General features: G+C 37.8%; 1 protein-coding gene and 4 long non-coding RNA genes across 5 annotated transcripts; all 5 read left to right on the forward strand.

The window, feature by feature from the left end:
• The first annotated feature begins 195 nt into the window (after positions 1-195).
• On the forward strand, positions 196-2,892 carry LOC135946360 (carboxylesterase 4A-like). Its single transcript, XM_065494569.1, has 9 exons — positions 196-414; positions 528-719; positions 770-914; positions 966-1,151; positions 1,215-1,571; positions 1,621-1,713; positions 2,174-2,286; positions 2,345-2,495; positions 2,555-2,892. Exons 1-9 carry the CDS (start codon positions 196-198, stop codon positions 2,821-2,823), a joined length of 1,725 nt encoding a protein of 574 aa, XP_065350641.1. The 3' UTR covers positions 2,824-2,892.
• Positions 2,893-7,786: 4,894 nt separating this feature from the next.
• LOC135944963 (uncharacterized) lies at positions 7,787-8,829 on the forward strand. Its single transcript, XR_010575382.1, has 3 exons — positions 7,787-8,190; positions 8,629-8,664; positions 8,718-8,829. It is a non-coding gene; the product is annotated as an uncharacterized LOC135944963 (long non-coding RNA).
• A 5,143-nt stretch (positions 8,830-13,972) lies between these two features.
• On the forward strand, positions 13,973-15,079 carry LOC135947310 (uncharacterized). The gene is made up of 5 exons (XR_010575614.1): positions 13,973-14,422; positions 14,481-14,511; positions 14,565-14,629; positions 14,678-14,795; positions 14,855-15,079. It is a non-coding gene; the product is annotated as an uncharacterized LOC135947310 (long non-coding RNA).
• Positions 15,080-15,184: 105 nt separating this feature from the next.
• On the forward strand, positions 15,185-15,713 carry LOC135945085 (uncharacterized). The gene is made up of 4 exons (XR_010575399.1): positions 15,185-15,299; positions 15,348-15,383; positions 15,438-15,555; positions 15,611-15,713. It is a non-coding gene; the product is annotated as an uncharacterized LOC135945085 (long non-coding RNA).
• A 59-nt stretch (positions 15,714-15,772) lies between these two features.
• LOC135946148 (uncharacterized) lies at positions 15,773-16,074 on the forward strand. Its single transcript, XR_010575490.1, has 3 exons — positions 15,773-15,847; positions 15,900-15,936; positions 15,997-16,074. It is a non-coding gene; the product is annotated as an uncharacterized LOC135946148 (long non-coding RNA).
• Positions 16,075-22,068: the final 5,994 nt, after the last annotated feature.

Raw genomic sequence — 22,068 nt, forward strand, 5'->3', positions numbered from 1 at the left:
GAAATTTAAGGGGTCAAAGGGCGTGCCATTAGTGCGCTAATCATATTATATATTTCAGTTTAGCTATGTATTGCAGAAATTCGCGACACGCTGTTAAAAAAATATATATGTACATCACCAACTAGGCCTCAAAGGCCGCTTGATAATAAAGCGATTGTCTCGTTCAAAGGGGACCTTGTGACAGTCAGCATCAGCATGTTGAGGAAGAACACAGTCGTCGGGCTTGTCATTGGCTTCGCGCTGCTCTTTTTTGCCGCTCACGTGCTCGCTGAAGATGATGAGCCTCCAAGGGTCGTTCTTGACGATTTGGGCACTCTGATCGGGAAGGAGAGTCTCACGCGAAACAACAGGACGATCCACAGCTTCCAAGGCATACCTTTTGCTGAACCTCCGTCAGGGATCAACAGGTTTCAGGTATAAATATTATCAAAAATTTGTAATTTATTTGAAATTTAATTAAATTTACATTTAATTAACAGCCTAATTTCATTTCTATCTCTTTATACTTTTGATAAAACATTTTACAGCCTCCAATTCCAAAATCATGGAGTGGCGATCTGCTCGCAACAAGCCCCGGCATTCGCTGCATTCAACCAGAATATAAAGAGCTCATTCAAAGGGTTCGCAGGCACTTGGTGTGGGAGGATTTGGAACACAGAAATAATTTTTCTCGGCCCGATCCGGAAGACTGCCTCACTTTGAATGTCTACACGCCTGATGTAACAAAACCTTGAGCGTTATTCATTCAATTAATTAAATTATCACACAGTTGACTCACAACGGATCTCTTCCGGTCGTGGTTTACTATCACGGAGGCTCGTTCATGATTGGCTCAGAGATCAGCTTCAGGCCCGACTTTCTCCTAGACAGGGATGTCATCCTGGTCGTGCCACAATACAGACTTGGCCCATTCGGTAATTTATAATCTTAATAACGCACTGACATTTTTTTAAAACTCTTAATAGGATTTCTTTCACTGCAAAATGAAATCATTCCTGGCAACGCCGGCCTTTTGGACGCTTTGGAGGCGTTAAAATGGGTAAACAAACACATAAGCAAGTTTGGCGGAAACAAAGGTCAAGTGACAGTATTCGGTCACAGCGCTGGCGCGTGTATTGCCAACTACTTGATGCTCAGTCCGTTAACTGAAGGTATAAATTGTTCGTTAAAATTGAAATATTCGACTAAAAACACGCACTCATTTTAATATCAAGGCCTGTTGCACGGTGTGATCATGAACAGCGGCTCCGCAATTCCGTCTTTTGCGCTGGACGATTCGCCCGTGAAAGAGGCCAGGACAGTTGCACTCAAGGCCGGCTGCCTTGGTGACGACCAGGAAGTGTCCTTGTGCATGCGGAATTTAACTGCCGAAAATCTGCTATCGGCGTTCGTCACGTACAGCAAATTGGGATCGTTTAAAGGAGGACTCCCAGTTGTGTCCAGACCGGACGAGCCGGCAGACACGAAATTCTTGCCGGATAATCCTGCCGACCTGGCCAAAAAAGGAGCGTTCCTCAACGTGCCAATCTTGGCTGGCGTCACCAGGCATGATTCCATGTGGATGGTCGATCGTGAGTGTCTGCTCCACTTCTGGGAAATTTTAACATTTTATTTTTTCAGTTTTCCACGGCGGCTTGAGTAGGTTAGGAGTGCAAGATAATGAAACCTACATCCGGGAAAACCTAATTGATCATCTAATAATGAAATTTTTTAGTAAGGATATTATTATTTTATTATTACTATTAATTTTTTGACTGTATCTTTGACGAAGTTTCTGAGCACACCAATTGATTCTTGAGGGTTGAATTAGGTAAAGTGGATAGTTTTTCCGACCAAAAAGTCCAGCGCGACGTGTGAACTTTTTTCCCGCCAAAACAATATGAACGTTTATGCGAGAAGTGCGCATGCGTCAGAGCTGGTTTGAGCACTTGCAGAGAGACCGCCCTGTACGAATGACTTCTTTGCCAGTTCTCACGCATGCGCTGCTTTCGCATTCATATTGTTTTGGCGGGAAAAAAAGTTCGCACGTCGCGCTGGACGTTTTAGCCGGAAAAATATCCACTTCACCTAATTCGAGCCTCAAGAATCGATTTGTGTGCCCAGAAACTTCGTCAAAGACGGTCTTTAAGGTTTGTTTAAATGTAACGGTGTTATACTGCATTATTTTTTACAGGAACAAAAGATCCCGTTGGAGCTATAAATGATTTGGTTGAGCGCAGATATTTCAGTTATGTGACCCCTGAAAAGAGGGGCAACTTCACAGAAATCCTTGCTGGAGTTTTGGACGTAATTTTGAGACTGATCACTAAATCACTATTTTTATTATTATTATTCTGGTTTTAAGGTCATGTCCACACTCACAATGAAAGCCCCAGCGCTCCAAATGGCTAAACTGAATAGCAAAGCGGATAATTACCTCTACACTTTCGATTACAAAGGTCGTCATCACCTTCCATTCAACGGTATTAACGATCCGAACGGCTTGTTTAAAGAAGGTGCCGACAGTTAATTAAGCAGTGATAACAAATTTTGATTTATATAATAATTGCTCTAGGGGTTTGCCACAGCGACGACATGATCTACTTGACTCCGAAAATTGCCGATTCTTTTAACGAAGAGGAAACCGCCATATCGAATTTAATGGTGGATCTGTGGGCGAATTTCATCATTTCCGGCAATCCCAATGAGCCGAAAACGTTATCGATGCCTTATTGGCCGAAGTACAACTCGACGGAAAAGTTCTACTATGAAATCAACATCGTGGCAAAAGCTAAGAAAGATTTCACCAACGAATTCACTGCTGCCATCCAAGACGGCTTATAACAAAATCCTTGCCAACAGAAATTTGTTTGCTTTAACATTCTTCTTTATATAAATGCAATTTTCACAAAATTTATAACATTGTTTCCTAAACTAGCTATATAGATCTTCTGCAAGATTGAATTAATTTTAAACAAACCACAGTGGAAATTTTTGTAAACTTTTCAACCCTTCAAACTTAGCCGAGCAATTAATTAGTAATTTAAATTAATATATGAATTTTTTCCATGAACCCTTGTAAAAGGTTACAATTCCGAAAAAATATGGAGTGGGTAAAAATTCATACATATTTCTTTCAGTGTGAATGGAAACATATATATAACATTTTTATTTTGATTTATACATTCATGATTCTCGGAATTCTGTTTGTGGATTCTCTAAAAAATCTGTATGCATTTTTCCAATTATTATTTTAATACGCCACAAATTAAGTCTAATTTTTAGACCAATTGGAAATACTGCTGCTCGATCGGAATGAAGTTGGCGTCAGTAAACGATATCGATGAAATTAAATGTTTAACTAGAATGGTGTCTAAATAGATTTTGTCTTCTTTAGTTAATATAGTTTTTATTAATAAGCAGCTTCTTGGATTTAAATTTTATCCCTTTCAAAAAAATCGGGACTTTTGGACTTCAGGAATTAATTTGGGTTGCACGCAGGGCCACAATATTGGTGTTCTGAGGCGAAAAATTTAATTTGAACAGCTTGCCCAACTGGATAGGCGACTGCATTATGGAAACTGTATTTCCATAAACCTCTCTAATATCACCGTGATATTGCTTCAATGATGGGAGCGGACACGTGCACGAAACAAAACAATTATTTCTCTGCGAGGTTTGGGCTTTCCCACAAACTGACCGCAAAATTTCATAACCAATACACAGGTTCTAGAAGCTGGAAACAAATCGGTTGCAATTAAACGGAGTTGTTTGTGGACAGTAAATTGATTGAGCACCTCTGCTTTGCTCCTTCCGTTAAAGATATATAATATGGTATTTCTTTTATGTAAAGACAAACGTTTCCTTCTAGATGTTTCTGCCAATTGTGTATGCCAATTCTGCGATGAAGTCTGTAAAGACATGTATCATTTCCTCAATTGCAAAAATAATGCAACTACCTTATTTCAAGCTGCTATATAAATATAAGAAAGTGCTTCAAAATACTATCGTAATTATATAATGTTGCACACCGTTGGTGTCTAATATAAATACAATAATAATAATAATATGGTATCGGCAAATTTAGTATTTATTTTCGGTATTAAACTTGCAATGTTTATTTCTTTATTTTCTAGTGTTACATAATTTTCTGCGGGATTCACAGTGAAGTGTTAAAATCCATCTTAATTATTGCAATCTGATTCTTTTCTTTGAAGACTCCCTAATTAAAAATCTTAGATGATCTCGGGGGTAAAACAAAATACCTGCTGGAATTCAGACAGTTGTAAAAGAAACGTATAGAATGCGAGTCCAAATCAATAGATTTCATCACAGTCCACATTCCCCTTTGTTGCTGCAAAATGTAGGCAGGATGCCAAACCTAGTGCACAGTGATTTTTGCGTTGTACGTCAGTAAATTTTCATGGGACGCTTGAGAGAATGGTGATCGCCGGATGATGTGGCAGACAGTTGTTGATGGAAAAAGAAACCATTCGCACGTACCATGAAAATTTCTTCAATCATAATAATTTTGGGCTTAATTTTCATCTTTGGGGTAACTGTGTTATTAATATTACACATTATTTGAATTAATTTTTTAATTTAGATTAATAATAATTCCGCGATTGCGAAGATGAGAATCAAGATTATGAGACAAACTAAAAGTAAGTTCCTTAAGGAATAATTCAAAACATGGTAGTTTAAAATTAAAAAAAAAATGCAATGACGAAATTGACGAGTCCAGGTGCGAAAGCAGTGTCCTTTTTATTTTAAATTTTTTGCATGGAAGTAAATTGTAGAAATTCTTTGCGCCTTTCCGCTAGTGTTAATTATATTTTCACGTGACAAACGACTAGTATTTAAATCAGGGCGACAAACTAATTTATCTCTATAATCGTTAATAAAAGTTTCATTATTCAGCGAGGCGTATCTACGTGATAAGGTGCTGTGGAATTTCACGGTGCATTCCAAAACGCAAAACTGGGGGGACCAAAAACTCGACCGCTTTTGTTAAAGGCACTGTTATTGAAATGTAAGTTAACATACATTTAAATGTGAGGAATCTTTTTAATTGTTGATTTACGTTCCTCAGCAGTGATGCACAATCTAAACTTGTGACTGTCAAGCCTGGAATTCTTGAACCAACGCCGATTTTTATTGAATCAGAACTCACAACCACAGGCTAGCAAAATTGCAATTAGATTTTTGTGTTACTCAACTGCAAAATATATAGCAGCTCTTACCGAACCAGATGGACAACAACCAACAATTTTAGAGACATCAACCCCCAAAGAAACATCTTCCGCGACTTTCACTTCGCTGCTGACTGCACCTGAAATAAAATCCGAAAAGCCAGCTGAGACGACATTTACTACTATTGCATCATTCACATCAGTTGAGACATCATCATCAACTCTCACGTCAACGGTCCTTACCCCAACAACAACAACTATGGATTTCTTATATTCTCTCTCTCTCCTACTTTTACAGCCTTGTGCACATTCAAGATGTAGCAAACTTCAAATTTCACCAGTATGATATTTTCCGATATTTTCAAAATAAATGGAAATATTAATTTTATTTCCAGACTGCAGCAAATAAGTCAGAAGGTCAGAAATATTTAAAATTTGTAATTATTTAACTTCGAACTTGATTCCATAGGGAAAATTATAACAAAGGCAGACAGTTCATTTTTCTTCGTTCCAAATATTGCATCTCAAATGGAAGCCGCGAAAAACTGTCTCTCGTGGAAAATGACGCTCGTCGCTCTGCAGGACGTTTTGAAACTCAAATTGGTGCAGAACATCATTTCTGGTGTGTTTATTCAGACAAATATTTGTTTCGTTCTGACACTTCACGCTTAGATTTGGCAATACAAACAATTTGGACGATTGGTTCCAACGAGGGAAACGGCTCTTGCGCTGCAGACAGTTTACTTTCCTTTGCGTGGTGCGTGAAAAACGATGACATCGACTCACCCGTCCAAGAAAACATCGTCAAGCCAGTGGCTGTTTCTGAACTTGCGCAAAAATCATTGGCTTTCTCTGCCAACCTGTCACTAACGGCGATTGCGTCCGCGGCTAAATTGCCATATTTGTGCGAGGTGAGTTCGTATATTCTGTAGTTTTATAATTCGCTCAAAACCTTCCTCGTCTCCTGAAGCCAAACGCTGACCTTTACAAAGACGTTTGCTCATCAATAAGTTGTGTGAAAGACGTAAAAAAGTGAAAGTTACAATATAGTGGTATGATTTAAATGTGATATTCTTATAGACATCATTAATAGATTCAAATGGGATTGTGAAAGGTATGGAATGGGTCTCTTGGTTGGATTTATCTCGTTTAAATAAGATTCACGTTTAAGAGAGCAAAAAATACGGAAAATGGACCGTGGCATGCAGCAAAAATTACCTTTTTTCAAACAGAGTTGTAAGTACTACTCTGATGTATGAAATTAGTGCATCGAACCATGTCCCTGGCCTAGATAGCAGCTCTTTTCCCTCATTTTCCATAAATCTTGCAAACGCCTTAGACAGCAGAGAAAACTGTGCCGCATTTCAGATTTACGCAGCGAGTGGCATAACTTCTCAGTCAGTGAAGTTGTGCAACCTAGTCTGTTTTCTACTGGAAATTTTCACAATTAAATAAACCGCCAGCCGTTTGACTCGCATTGTCTAGGAGTTTCATAGGTCTAAGTTACTTCGCTGCCACTTGGGCCCCTTTTTATCCGCTCGGTGGCATTATTTGCCCCTAGGATGTGCTTGAGCGTTAGGATTAAAAAATAATTTTAATATAATTCGAATGATGGGCTTAGAGATTATATTGCAATAGTAGCTCTAAAACTATATTTCAGTCAATTCCAGCATTTAATTATAATTACTTATTATATTTTTTAAGGGCACGTGGCAGCAGAGCTTGGACTTTTGCTGCAGTTTGGGTCTTCGTCCCATTTCTTTCAGCTCTGCCTCTGAATTCCAATGCTTTTCAAGTCTCACAAAAGACAACTGGGCGCTGAATTGGAACTACTGGACGGCGGGACGCGCGATGGGCGCCTGGGGCCGCTGGGCTTGGTGCTCCGGCTCGCAAGCCGTCCCTTTCACCGACGGAATCAATTGGGCCAAGGGACAGCCAGACAACTCGAATCCAGAGGACACATGCAGGTCGATCGAAACGGGACCGGAGTCTTTTTAGCGGACAGAAACTGCAGTCACAAATACGTGATTGCGTGTCAGGTTATTTATTTGCATTTCATAATCACAAATTTTGACTTTCCTTTCTAGAGCAATGTTGTGCAAAGCAATCCATCGTGCACTGAGCCGACATGCCCGACTAGCTGCCCAAAAAATGTAAACTTTCAAATTAAAAAAACTTAATATAACTTAACATAATACGTATAGGACACTTTGTTTGTCAATTCGACGATAGAAGGTTTAAAATTTATTTCATTTTCTCCGCAAGCGAGTACGAGTTTTTTCTTAGATTTGTACATCCATGGTTCTTGGAACTCTGCGTGTGGAAAAGAATATTTATTTTCATCCAAAACTGTGGGATTTTTTGGCAATGATTTTAGGAGAAGCACTTAAAATCATCATTAACCTTTTAGACAAACTGGCTGGATGCTTGGAACTATTGCTGCTCACTCGGGATGAAGCTAGCGAAAATTTCTGATTTTGGGGAAATGAACTGTCTATCCAAGATGGTCAGCAAATATCCAGCAGCAGGTGCCCCTTTTAGAATTTGGCATAGTTCAGACAAAATAATTAATCCTCAACCGATTTTAGTTTACTCAAAGCAAATGGATCGGGAATTTTGGACTTCAGGGACCAATTTAGGCTGTGCTGGGCCCCATTATTGGTGTTCGGATGGGGAAAAATTGAATTTGGACGGCTTGCCACACTGGAAAGGCGGCCAATTACCAATGGAGGCGGCCGGAAACTGTATTTTCATCTATCTGGCAAACGTCACTGCGAATGCGTCAGTGCTGGGAGCTGACGCATGCTCGGCGCAGAAACAGTTTCTCTGCGAGGTTGGGGCTTTCCAGAATGATAAAAATTTACGCGCAGTAATTTTTAATTAGGTTCTTGAAAGTGGAAACAAGTCAGAGCAAATCAGAAAGGGTTGCCAGGAGACTTGGGGAGTTACTGATCAAGAAGTAGACAAGCAGATTTTAAACTCCTCTGCCTTAATGGCACCGACTAAAATAAATTTGAAGGTGAATCGTCGTTTAAAGACCGTCTTCGACGAAATTTCTGATTACACCAATCGATTCTTCAGGTTCGAATTAGGTCAGTTAGATGTTTTTTCCAACCAAAAAGTGCAGCGCGACGTGCGAACTTTTTTCCCGCCAAAACAATATCAACGTATACGCGAGAAGTGCGCATGCGTCGGAGTTATCTGGATCTGACAAAGAAGTCATTCATACAGGGCGGTCTCTCTGCAAGTGCTCAAACCAGCTCTGACGCATGCGCATAAACGTTCATATTGTTTTGGCGGGAAAAAGTTCGCACGTCGCGCTGCACTTTTTGGTTGGAAAAAACATCTAATTGACCTAATTCGACCCTCAAGAATCGACTGGTGTGCTCAGAAACTTTGTCAAAGATGGTCTTTAAAGAATCGAATAGAAATTAGAGAAATTTAATCCGCATTTCAGTGCTACATCAAATGCTGCGGAAAGCGCGGCATAGCGGTAACGTTTTACTGTCGTGGTGAAGTCCATAATGATTAAATCACTCTGCGTAGATCAAAAGCGGTCAATTGGCCTCGGAGAAAATAATTCGCGATTTGGAAGACCAGACCTTTGATAATCTAAACTTGTTGCAATCTTCATTTGAAGGCTATGGCAAATGCTCGGCCATTTGTAAAGAAATATTTTCAAATTTCAGACCTCAATAATTTCCAATTCTCTTTAAGATTATGCTGATGAGTGTCAACTGTATTCTGAGGCATTTTTCTGCAGCAAGCAGGCTGATCCAACGTTAACTTTGTCAATTTACAACATGTACAAAAGAGGAGGGACAGTAAGTCTCCGTTTTATTGCAAAAATGAACGGCTTCATCAATTAATGGGGTTTCAGGTCGCAGTGTCTCCAACTGGAGTAATCAAAACAAAATGCCGAACCTGTCCGTCATATGCTGCTTGCATTGCTGATGTAAAATGTTTAGGATTCGAAATAAATTTAAATTAAAAATTAACTTTTCAGCCTGCGGTTGTAAATGAGGTGAAAACCACAGAAAAATGTATCTAAACCTTTTTTAATAATTTTAAATTTTGTGTATAAATAATGATTTAAATCAGGGTCCAATGGTTCCGTAATGCAAACGTCAACTGGCAAAAAATACTTCTGGGTATATGATAACAATGACATTGTATGTATCAAGAAAATATATTACTTCGAAAAAATACTATATTTTTATGTTTTAAATATTAGATAATAATTTAAGATTTAAAATAGGGAGTTGCTGCGATGCACAGCCAGTGCTGTAAGCTTGGCTCGCACCTGGCAATCTTCGAGACGCTAGCCGACTACCAAGCTTGGATACAAATCCAACCAGGTAGACTTTCAAAATCTTTCTCCAACAAATCTTAAAGCCAAGTTTCTTTAAAGTGGTACCAAGCTGGATTGCAATCGGACCAACCTTTGACAACGGAGACGGCACCGACACTTGGTGTGTCAATTTCGAAAAGGTTCCGGCTGGGCTGCTCAATGACGTTAACAAATTCTATCGCACTTCAAAGACGCAAAATGCCCTGTACATTAATGTAGATAAAGGCTTAGTACTTGGCATGTCTCCTGATGGACACACCATTTCAAACTTTTTGTGTGGCCCATTACCCTACTGAGAGCTTTTGGAAATTTTGTTTGTGGTTTGAAATGGTTTCAAAGTTTTTTGGTCGAGGTGTTTAAATAAAACAAAAATGTTTGATATTAATGTAAAATAAATTAAATGAACAGACCAATATAATGCAATATTATTTTGATTAAAGCCTGTGGGATTTCCTCTTTAGCAGCTAAAACGACAGACAAAGGAATTAATTCGTGCCAAAGAAATTCGTATCGAATTTGAGCCACGCAAATTCACTTATCAATTCCTCACAGGACTATAAATCATATGATACAAGAATACTTGGAGTAAAAACGCCTTGCACTGCGGTAAAAACTGTGCCGCACAGCAGTTAAACAGAGCAGGTGGCATATCATTCCAGTCAGAATAGGAAAACCGCTTGTTTTTGTGAAAAACGTCAAGCACCAAGGGCATTTTTCGCTTATATGAAGGGGACGGAATAATAGTTTCTCCTGAATATCGAGGACAAAAAAAAAATGATTGCGACACCTTGCCAAAAAAGTATTCCACGGAACAGGTTCAAAATATTTTTTGAGTTGAGAATGTGACAGGGTGCCGATATTCCTGCAGTCAAAGTCTGTAGAACACTCCATGAAATTCTTGTGTTCAACAGAATAGCTCAATTTTATAAAGTATATTAATGTTAATTGACCTGCTGAGTGAACCACAAAAACTGGCTTTTATTTTTTAAAATTGAAAGCTAAAACTAAACTCGATTGTCTTTGTGTGTGTAAAAAATAGAGGTTCATCCCTTTTTTGTCGTGTTTTGTTTTTGTATTTTCTGAATTTATAAAAATGGCGGGAAATAATTTAAAATATGAAAATAGCATTGATGTGATTTTTTACCTTATTTGTTGCAAACACATTTAAAATCAAAAAAGCATGAGAGCATGTTTATTGAAATCGAGGCTATATTGTGATCAGATCACTATTCTGTCAATCAATCAATCAAAAAGCAAGGGAAGGGACCTGACCACATACATTTTGTCCTTTTATCTGCTTCGAAAGTAGACGGATATTGTTGTTTTTGTTTGAAAATAGTCCTAACCACTAAAGGTTTGTAAGCTGTCAGCATTTCAATGTCCGGGATATTTCATGAATGTGTTTGACGTTATATTGTTAAATATTAACTCAATCCACGATATTTAGCACAATTTAGCTGAAATGAAATTTAATATTAATTGGAACGAACAATTAGCTGGGCTTTATATGAATTGTGAATATTCTTGAGACTTTCAAACCACTCGCGGAAATAGAAATAACTGCAAATTTCGTCATTCACTTGTGCAGGCTATGTGATTTGAATCCCGACAGTTGTAAAAGTAACGCATAGCACGTCCAAATATGTGGAATTCAGCACATTTCTATTTCCGCTTTGTTTGTACCTCAATATGTAGGCAGGATGTCAAATGCCCAATGAATATTGTGGAGTGCGTCATTTAATTTCCGTGGGCTGCTTTGAGAGAATGGTGATCGGCGGCTGATGTGGCACACAGTTGCTGATGGAAAAATAAACCAGATTGTTGCACCAGCATGAAAATTGCATCAATCATAAAACTTTTGGGCTTAATTTTCATCTGTGGGGTAACTGTGTTTTTTATTATATACACTTCAGGTGATGCTATTTTTTTATTTGTAGATTAATGCTAACCTCGCAAATATGAAGATAAGATTCAAGATTGTGAGACAAACTAAAGGTAAGTTGCTCAAAAGTAATAATTCAAAACACATCAGTAGTAGATTTAATAAAAAATGCAATGACGAGATTGATTGTCTTTTATTTTACACTTTTAGCATGGAAGTAAATTGTAGAAATTCTTTGCGCCTAATTATTTTTACGTGACAAACTACTAGTACTAAAATCAGGGCGAACGAACTAGTTTTTTTCAGGACTGGGATAGCTATATTATATATTAGCCTCAAAATTTTTGTCCTGTGGTATTTAATCTATTTACTGCTGTTATTTTCTAGTTGAATTCATAAAATACAAAATTAATTTTCCTCTACAATTGTTAATTTAAGTTTAATTATTCAGCGAGGCGTATCCACGTGATAAGGTGCTGTGGAATTTCCCGGTGCATTCCAAAATACAAATCGAGGGGGACCACAAACTCGACTGTTCTCAATAAAAGCCCTGTTACCGAAAAGAAAGTTAAAATAACTAAAACGTGTGGAATCTCTTTATTTGAGCCACTTAATTGTTGATATACGTTCTTCAGCAGTGATGCACAATCTGAACTTGTGACTGACAATCCTGGAATTCTTGAAACAACGCAGGATTTTATTGAATCAGAACTCACAACCACAGGTTAGCAAAATTGCAATTAGATTTTTGTGTTACTCAACTGCAAGACATATAGCAGCTTTTACCGAACCAGATGGACAACAACCAACAATTTTAGAGACATCATCCACCAAACAAACATCTTCCGCGACTTTCACTTCGCTGCTGACTGCACCTGAAATAAAATCCGAAAAGCCAGCTGAGGCGACATTATTTACTACTACTGCATCAGTTGAGACACCTTCATCAACTCTCACGTCAACGGTCATTACCACAACAACAACTATTGATTTACAACTGAGGCTTTTACAGCCTTGTGCACATTCAAGATGTAGCAAACTGCAAATTTTACAGGTTGGAAATTTATTTATAAGACAAAATATTATGTCTGCACATAAAATTTATTTCCAGGCTGCAGCAAATAAGTCAGAAGGTGAGACAAATTTACAATTTGTAATATTTTAACTCCTAATTTGATTCCAAAGGGAAAATGATCACAAAAGCAGACAGCTCATTTTTGTTCGTGTCAAATATCGCATCTCAAATGGAAGCTGCGCAAAACTGCCTCTCGTGGAATATGACGCTCGTCGCTCTGCAGGACGTTTTGAAACTCCAATTGGTGCAGAACATCATTTCTGGTGTGTTTATCCATACAAATAATTACTTAATTGCATAAATTATGAGATTTACGTTTAGTTTTGGCAATACAAACAATTTGGACGATTGGTTCCAACGAGGGAAACGGCTCTTGCGCTGCAGACACTTTACTTTCCTTTGCGTGGTGCGTGAAAAACGATGACATCGACTCACCCGTCCAAGAAAACATCGTCAAGCCAGTGGCTGTTTCTGAACTTGCGCAAAAATCGTTGGCTTTTTCTGCCAACCTGTCACTAACGGCGATTGAGTCCACGGCCAAATTGCCATATTTGTGCGAGGTGAGCTCGTTTTTCTATGATTATAAAATTCGTTCAAACCCTTCCCCGTCTCTTGAAGCCAAACCCTAACTCTTACAAAGACGTTAGCTCATCAATGAGCTGTGCGAAAGACGTAAAAAATTGAGTATTACAATAAAGTGGTATAATTAAAATGTGATTATTCTTATAGCCATCATTAATAGATTCAAATGGGAATGTAAAAGGTATGGAATGGGTCCCTTGGTTGGATTTATCTCGTTTAAATAAGATTCACGTTTAAGAGAGCAAAAAATACGGAAAATGGACCGTGGCGTGCAGCAAAAATTACCTTTTTTCAAATAGAGTTGTAAGTACTACTCTGTAGTGCAAAATTCATGCATGTCGTGTTAGGAATCAATTTTCAAATCGCACTCGTCCTTCATTTTCACTAAAACTTGTAATCGCGTTAGACAGCAGGGAAAACTGTGCTGCATTCCAGATTTACGCAGCGGGTGTTATAAGGCCTCATTGTCAGTCAGTGAAGTTGTTCAACAACTTATTTTTTAAACTAAATAAACCGCCAGCCCCCTTTGGCTCTCAATGCAAAGGCATTTCTGGAAGATTCAAGGCTATATGGGAGGTGTTTGAGCATTTCGGGGTGCTATTTCTGGATCACCAATGCCAGAGGTGGCAAAAGTTTGATAAAATAAACAACTCAAAATGCTCAAACATCAAACACCTTTCCGGTGGCTTTAGAGACAAATATCCGGCGTTTTTATATAAAAAAAAACTCAGTGCAGGGAGGCAAAAAGATGCGGCCAAGCTCTTCCACCGGCCACTCAGACCCCATAGGATGTGCTATGATTAATTTAGCTTTATACAGTGAGCTTCTAAGCGATTATATTGCAATAGCAGCTCTAAAATTCTATTCAAAATAATTCCAGCTTTTAATTAATCACTCATATTAAGGGCACGTGGCAGCAGAGCTTGGACTTTTGCTGCAGTTTGGGTCTTCGTCCCATTTCTTTCAGCTCTGCCTCTGAATTCCAATGCTTTTCAACTCTCACAAAAGTCAACTGGGCGCTGAATTGGAACTACTGGACGGCGGGACGCGCGATGGGCGCCTGGGGCCGCTGGGCTTGGTGCTCCGACTCGAAAGCCGTCCCTTTCACCGACGGAATTAATTGGGCCAACGGACAGCCAGACAACTCGAATCCAGAAGAACTTTGCGTCCACATGCAGGTTGATCGAAATGGCACCGGAGTCTTTTTAACGGACAGAAACTGCAGTCACAAATACGTGATTGCGTGTCAGGTTATTTATTTGCATATTATTATCACAAATTTTGACTTTCCTTCCTAGAGCGATGTTGTGCAAAGCAATTCGTGCACGGAGCCGACATGCCCGACTCGCTGCCTAAAAAATGTAAACCTATGCATATTTAAATAAAAATAAACATGATTAACTTATTTTGTATATATAGGAAACTTTGTTTGTCAGCTCGACGATACAAGGTTTTAAGTTTATTTTATTTTCCGCAAGAAAGTGAATGTCTTTTATTTCTTAGATTTATATATCCATGGTTCCTGGAACACTGCGTGTGGAAAAGAATATTTATTTTCAACAAAAATTGTGTGAAATTATTTTTAGAGACAATTAAAACTATCATCAACTTTATAGACAAACTGGCTGGATGCTTGGAATTATTGCTGCTCACTCGGGATGAAGCTTGCGACTATTTCTGATTTTGGGGAAATGAACTGCCTATCCAAAATGGTCAACAAATATCCAGCAGCTGGTTCTTTTTTAGAATTTGACATACTTCAGACCAAATAATCAATCCTCAACCGATTTTAGTTTATTCAAAGCAAATGGATCGGGAATTTTGGACTTCAGGGACCAATTTAGGCTGTGCTGGGCCCCATTATTGGTGTTCGGATGGGGAAAAATTGAATTTGGACGGCTTGCCATATTGGAAAGGCGGCCAGTTGCCAGCGGAGGCGGCCGGAAACTGTATATTCATCTATCCGGCAAACGTCACTGCGAATGCCACGGTGCTAGGAGCGGATGCTTGCACGGCGCAAAAACAATTTCTCTGCGAGGTTGCGGCTTTCCAAAAATTAAAACTTTACTGGAAATAATTTTTAATGATGGCGGACACACATAGGTTCTTGAAACTGGAAACAAGTCAGAGCAAATCAGAAAGGGTTGCCAGGAGACTTGGGGAGTTACTGATCAAGAAGTGGACGAGCAGATCTTAAACTCCTCTGCCTTAATGGCACCGACTAAAATAAATTTGAAGGTGTGAATATACGCTGAAGGTATCGAATAGAAATTCAATCATTTTCAGTGCTACATCAAATGCTGCGGAAAGCGCGGCATAGCGGTAACGTTTTACTGTCGTGGTGAAGTCCATAATGATTAAATATTTCTGCATAAGATCAAAAGCGGTCAATTGGCCTCGGAGAAAATAATTCGCGATTTGGAAGACCTTAACTTTGATAATCTAAACTTGTTGCAATCTTCATTCGAAGGCTATGGCAAATGCTCGGCCATTTGTAAATAAACATTTTCAAATTTCAGACCTTAATAATTGCCTATATTCTCTTTAAGATTATGCTGATGAGTGTCAACTGTATGCCGAGGCATTTTTCTGCAGCAAGCAGGCTGATCCAATGTTAACTTTGTCAGTTTACAATATGTATAAAGGAGGAGGGGCAGTACGTCTCCGTTTAGTTACAAAATTGAACAGTTTTATCAATTAATGAGCATCAGGTCGCAGTGACTCCGACTCGAGAAATCAAAACAAAATACCGCACCTGTCCGTCATATGCTGCTTGCATTGCTGATGTGAAATGTTTACGATTTTCAAGGAAAATGAAATTAAAAACTGACTTTTTAGCCTTTGGTTGTAAATCAGGTGAACACGACAGGAAAATGTATCTAAAACTTTTAAAATGATTTAAAAATTTGTGTATATAAATAATGATTTAATGCAGGGAGCAATGGTAACGTAATGCAAACGTCAACTGGCAAAAAATACTACTTTAGACTGCTGGCAAAAAACGAAAACATTGTATGTATCAAGAAAATATTACTGAATGCACCAGTTGTATAAGCCCTTAGTGTTTGAAGCCGCCAAAAGATAGCGCCACCGTATACTTTCATAATAAATTTAATTTTAAGGCATTTCCGCTACGATTACAGAAAAAATTCTATACCAGCTTAATATATTTTCTTTTGACGGGCTGAAATCGAAAATCAGTTCAGCCAATCGCCGCAGAAACGTTGGAATAGTTTTTATATTTTAAAAAATAGTTTTTCACGATTCTATTTGAACCGATTTTGGTTTTCAGCACGTCAAAAGAAAGCGCATATCATGTTAAGTATGCACAGTGGCTGGATTGAGTCTGAAATCGCAGCGGAAGTACTTTAAAATTTAATTTATTACAAAATATTCGAAGGCGTCATCTGTTGGTGGCCTAAAACACTAAGGTTTAATACAACTGGTGTATTTCTCAAGATCAGACAAACTTGAAACCTTTCCTGTTACTAAAAGCCACATTTTCATTATTTAAATTTTTATATTTTAAAATGAGATTTAAAAATAGGGAGTTGCTGCGATGCACAGCCAGTGCTGTAAGCTTGGCTCGCACCTGGCAATCTTCGAGACGCTAGCCGACTTCCAAGCTTGGATACAAATACAACCAGGTAGACTCTCAAAATCTTTCTCCAGCAAATTTCACAGCCAAGTTTCTTCAAAGTGACAGGAAATTGGGCTGTCGTCGGACCAACCTTTGACAACGGAGACGGCACCGACACTTGGTGTGTCAATTTCGAAAAGGTTCCGGCTGGTCTGCTCAATGACGTTGACATATTCTATCGCAATAGAAAGTCGCAAAACGCCATCTACATTGGTTTAAATAAAGGCTTTGTACTTGGCAGCGCACCTAATGGTAGCGGCATTTTAACCTTTTTGTGTGGTCCATTGCCCTACTGAGAGCGTTTGCAAATTTTGTTTGTGGTTTAAAATGGTTTCACAGTTTTTCGGTCGAGGTGTTTTAATAAAACAAAAATGTTTGATAGAAATGTAAAATAAATTAAATGAACAGACCAATATAATGCAATATTATTTTAATTTACTGGCTCTGTTAGTGACCTGAGAGGCGCCATGACCAGGCGCCCATATCAAGAATCGTTTTGAGCCACGCAAATTCACTTATCAATTCTTCACAGGACTATAAATCATGTGATACACGAATACTTGGAGTAAAAACGCCTTGCACTGCGGTAGAAACTGTGCCGCACAGCAGTTAAACAGAGCAGGTGGCATATCTTTCCAGTCAGAAGAGGAAACCGCTTGTTTTTTTGTGAAAAATGCCGTGCTCCTTGCTGGTTTGCACAATGGTCGTTCCCAGGGCTGGGATCATACCTTTCGGCGTCTGCTGTCCACAGATGTATTATTCGTTCAAGATGATAATGATAATAATATGGCCGCGCACAAACAATTTGCCATTGAAACTGACAGTAAAAAGGTTTAAGCATTAAAAAATCTGCAGCCCTGGAAATTCAAGTGATGATTATTAATTCAATATATTTCAGTTTAATGCGGTTTCATGTTTTTATCTTTTTTGTACTGAGGCTAATGAATAATTCATTGAATAATGGTAAAAAAAACCAAATCCAAAATTTCAGAGTTGAAAAAATTACAAATTATATTTAGTATTAATCTAATTCAGATGAGTGTCAAAATAAAATAATCAAATTTATAATATTTAAATTGTCAAACAGTAATTTTATTTTATTGTAATTTTTGTTAAAATACTCATTCTATAATATTATTTAAAATTTTCATTGAAAATTCTATAGAGACTCAAACATGCATTATTAGGTAAATCCATACATTCATTTTTAATCTATTTTAGGGCTAACAATTTGAAATATTTCTAAAATAAAATTCAAGAATGGACAAGTAGCGTTCGATTAGATAATCCGTGACCTAGAGGAACCAAAAAGACCCTTCCCTGATGCAGTCCTCTTTTGAAGGATACACGATAAATGCTCTTCACTTTGTGTGTAGTGGATTTTGAGAAAAAAATCATGATTAATATTTAATTCAGAGATTACCCTGATGGGTACAAAAATGCACTCCGAAATAGTTTTATGAAAGCAAAATAACAATGGAATTGTTAGGGTTAGAGGAGGAGCAACAGTGCGGTTTGCTTCAAAGGCTAGTAGTGTTGCGCTCGTGCGCGGGTTCGAACCTCGCAGCACTGGGGAAAAACATATAGAGCAAGCTGTAACATCATGCTTAAAGGAGATAAAATCACCAACTTGACGTATTTCAACAAAATTCCGAACCTGTCATTCAAGTGGAGCTTGCATTTCTGACGTATTTTAATTTTTAATGTAATAAGCTCTGATTTTTCATATTATATTTCAGGAAATTGTATCAAAACTGTCATTTTATAAAATTTTACAATGCATTAACTTACACTAAAAAAGATACAAATATTTTATGGGCGATCAAAATTTACTAATCATTAAAAGTCGCAATGTGGTCTGGCGAAGACTCAATTCTGGTTTTTCATGTTTGGGCTGCTGAATGAAGTCTCTTGGCACGTAAAGGCATTTGGGAGAGACAAGTAATACAGCTGGATAAAAAATAACATTGGCTGTTTATTTTAAAACAATTTGAGTATCCTCATTCTGTGGACTATAAAATATTTCAGACAGTGTCTGTGATCAATAAAGGTTTCTGCAAACTCGGCTTACACTTGGCAACCTTCAGCAATTTTTTGCAGATGATCAGGCCAGGGTGTCAATTCTGCCAAAACGTTCGAGAATGAAAAATTCCAAAAAGGTCAGCTCAGTGAATGGATTAGCCTCCGGCACGGACAGATAATTTGTCTCCAAAGAAAGACTTCCCGCTGGCATGCCTACTAAATAACCAAATTGTATCGATCTTCACAAACAAACATTCAAAATGCAATCTATACTTGTCACGAAATGATGAAGTGGCGGACGCTTTCCATGAATATTTTCTGTGGCTCTTTATCTTACTAACAATAAGTTATTGTAAGAAAATTAGTAAGCAAGTGCGAAGCCGAGATGCAAAATAATCTACTCAGAATTCACAGATAAAAAATAAACTCACATAAAAGAGAGACTTTGTTCAAAATAGCACCAAGAACACCCCCATTTTTTGTGTTGATTTTCTTCTTTAACCTTTATCTAACTTCGATACATGCGCACGTGTGTTTAGCTTGCTTTTGTCCCGCGGGAAGGTCGTTATCCTGTTTTTTTAATAGCTGGCGGAAGATCGTTGAATTGTGTGTGTATATAGCGTAGTAAATGCTATATGCATTGCACACAGCCTGGGAGACTCAACACGAAAATTGTAAACCTGCACCCGCAGCGCAACTGGGGTTTAAAAAAGAGATTTCCGAGATTTTATGATCATATATAGCTCCAGGGGGTCCGTTAAACTACTTTTGAAGAAAAGCATGCAAGATAAAATCCCAGGGAATCAGGGAAAGCTAAATAATTTTTTCCGACATCACAAAGAGCGATATAGGTTTTGTAAAATTGACACAGCAATAGCAAATTAATCATACAATATTTCACTTCTCTCAAGGAGACAAACAATAAGATACAAAAAATATTTATTTGGATTGTTGGATGCAATAAACAATTTGACATATGTACAATTTTCAATGTAGTAAGAAAGTATCTTGCTTCAGTTAAATTTAAATTTTTTAAATTTTCTCTAAACTGTCCAGCATTTGAGCACACTTTCTTGGAAGATTTCGATTTCTCTCGTCGAGATCTGTGCAACAGCGCATGAAACATTTTAAGGAAATAAAATAGGATTTCAAGTAAGGAGACAGTCCTCACCAGTTGAAAGGCGTTCCAAACTTTACTTTATAAAAAATGTACACTTCTACTTAGGTAAATTTTGGCTTCAACTCAATCCTAAGGAACGATCAAGCGTTTGCAACAAATATTTTCCAGGAATTTGCTGTACGAATCCTGTATAATTTCCAAGTAAAATACGAAAACACCTTTTATTCGGTTGGTCTATCCTTGACAATTGAGATGTTTGCGTTGAGGGAAAGGAATATCAATATTGTAAGAGGACAAAAACCCTTTTGAGGAAGGGATAAATATTTTTGGGGATATTCTTTAATCATTTTATAAAGGGCGCCAGCATTCCTGGGGTAAATGTCATCTCAGAACACTCCATGAAATTCTGGCGTTCAAAATAATAGGTATTTTTTTACAAAAAATAATATTAATTGAACTTAGTGAACCTCAAACACTATAGCTTTATCTTTTTTTTATATTGAAAGCTGAAACTAAACTGGATGGTCACGTCGGGGTCACCAAATTTGGTCGCAAGGAAGAGTTGACCAAATAATAATTCTTCTTTTAAACACAGACTTGTTTAATCACCAACAGGACTGTAATACATTCAATCAATTACAATTACAATAATATTTTATCACTAATGGCACTTACCCCAAATTCTTGGGTCCGCGAATTACTAAACGTCCGTTACAATGAACTGCCAAATGAAGAATGATACAATTTGAATATTCGCGTTAACAGTTAGAAAACAACAATGACAATTTGAAATTCTTACACGGCAACAATGAAATAATACAGACCAAATACAACAATCAAATCAACAATACGCTATAGACTTATTAGCTTGATTGCATTTGTGTGTAAAAAATAGAAGTTCATCCATTCCATTTATTGTTGTAGGCGTTTTTCTATTTTCTGCATTTATAAAAATGACGTACAATAATTTAAATTGTGAATATGTAAATGTTTCGTTCGTTATGATGTGGTTTATTTACCTTGTTTGTCGCAAGCACATTTGAAGATGAAAAACATGAGCGGGTCTATTGAAATCGAGGCTATTTTGGTCACCTTTCTGTCAATCAATCGAAAAGGAAGGGTATGCTGACCACACACACATTTCATCCTTTTACCTGCTACGAAAATAGACGCATATTGTTGTTTTTGTTTGAAAAGAGTCCTAAAACCCCTAAAGGCTTGATATAAGCTGTTAATAATTCAATATCCCGGGAATTTTTTTTTTGTTTGGTGTTGACAAATATTTACTCAATCCGTGATATTTAGCAAAGTTTTACCTGATGCAATCTATTAATAATTGGAACGAATTGTTAGTTGGACTTTATGTGAATTGTGAATGTTCTTGAGTACGCACAACAGTGTATTATACTCAAAAACATGTTTTTTTGAGATATTTGTAAGAAAGGAAACAAATTCCAGGAATAGCAGATCACTATCGCATGAGATTTTGCAACAACAATGAGCCGAAATCCTTCCATCTTACGAAAGAAGCGGCGTGCTTATTGAAAACATCCCAATTTCATTGTTCACCTTTACCTGCTTTAAAGGAGGGGCCATGCCAGTCCAGTAGGAACACGTATAGAAATTCACCCACCTGTTACAGCTACGGCCACTCGCTACATCTAACAAACACACAAAAATAGTTCGTTATCTTTGCTCGGCGGGGATCTATGTGGACCTGGTGAGCTCAAACCCCATTGGAGGTTCTGACCACGGTTCCGCCATTGGAAAATTAAATTTTTATAAAATTGCCTGATTGTGTATTTCTTTCTATTTATAGGGCCGTGAATTTTAGGCGATTATTTTCGGGAAAACATTCGACAAAATTTAGATGAGGTTTAGAATAAATTTAGACAGTTTTTGTTGATTTTTTTCACAATTTTCTTTTGTCCCTTTTCCACACGCGTGCCGCCTATACCGTCACCGATGGAGGCTCTCAGCCAATGAGCCAAAGTTGTTCCTCGACCAAATGAAACAAACACTGTACGACATTCCGTTCTCGTTTGGTGCACAGAAAGCAAAACGACGTCTCTCACGCGCGCTTTTAATTTTTTTTGTGATTCACGGCGGAATTTGATCTGTAACCCCACATTTTATTTTCTTTCAACATAAACGAGCTTGCCAGTGGTGTTGAAAATTTTTTCAGACCTCATATTTTCTAAATAATAAAGAGAAATTATAATCAA

The sequence above is a fragment of the Cloeon dipterum genome, chromosome X (genome assembly GCF_949628265.1).
Source record: "Cloeon dipterum chromosome X, ieCloDipt1.1, whole genome shotgun sequence".
NCBI classification, from domain to species: Eukaryota; Metazoa; Arthropoda; class Insecta; order Ephemeroptera; family Baetidae; genus Cloeon; species Cloeon dipterum.

What these genes read in the sequence shown, in the direction of transcription:
- LOC135946360 (XM_065494569.1), top strand. Translation starts at nt 196, where the DNA reads ATGTTGAGGAAGAACACAGTCGTCGGGCTTGTCATTGGCTTCGCGCTG. An exon ending in CAGGGATCAACAGGTTTCAG is followed by an intron (nt 415 to 527) that starts GTATAAATATTA and finishes AACATTTTACAG; the next exon opens with CCTCCAATTCCAAAATCATG. An exon ending in GCTCAGTCCGTTAACTGAAG is followed by an intron (nt 1,152 to 1,214) that starts GTATAAATTGTT and finishes TTTAATATCAAG; the next exon opens with GCCTGTTGCACGGTGTGATC.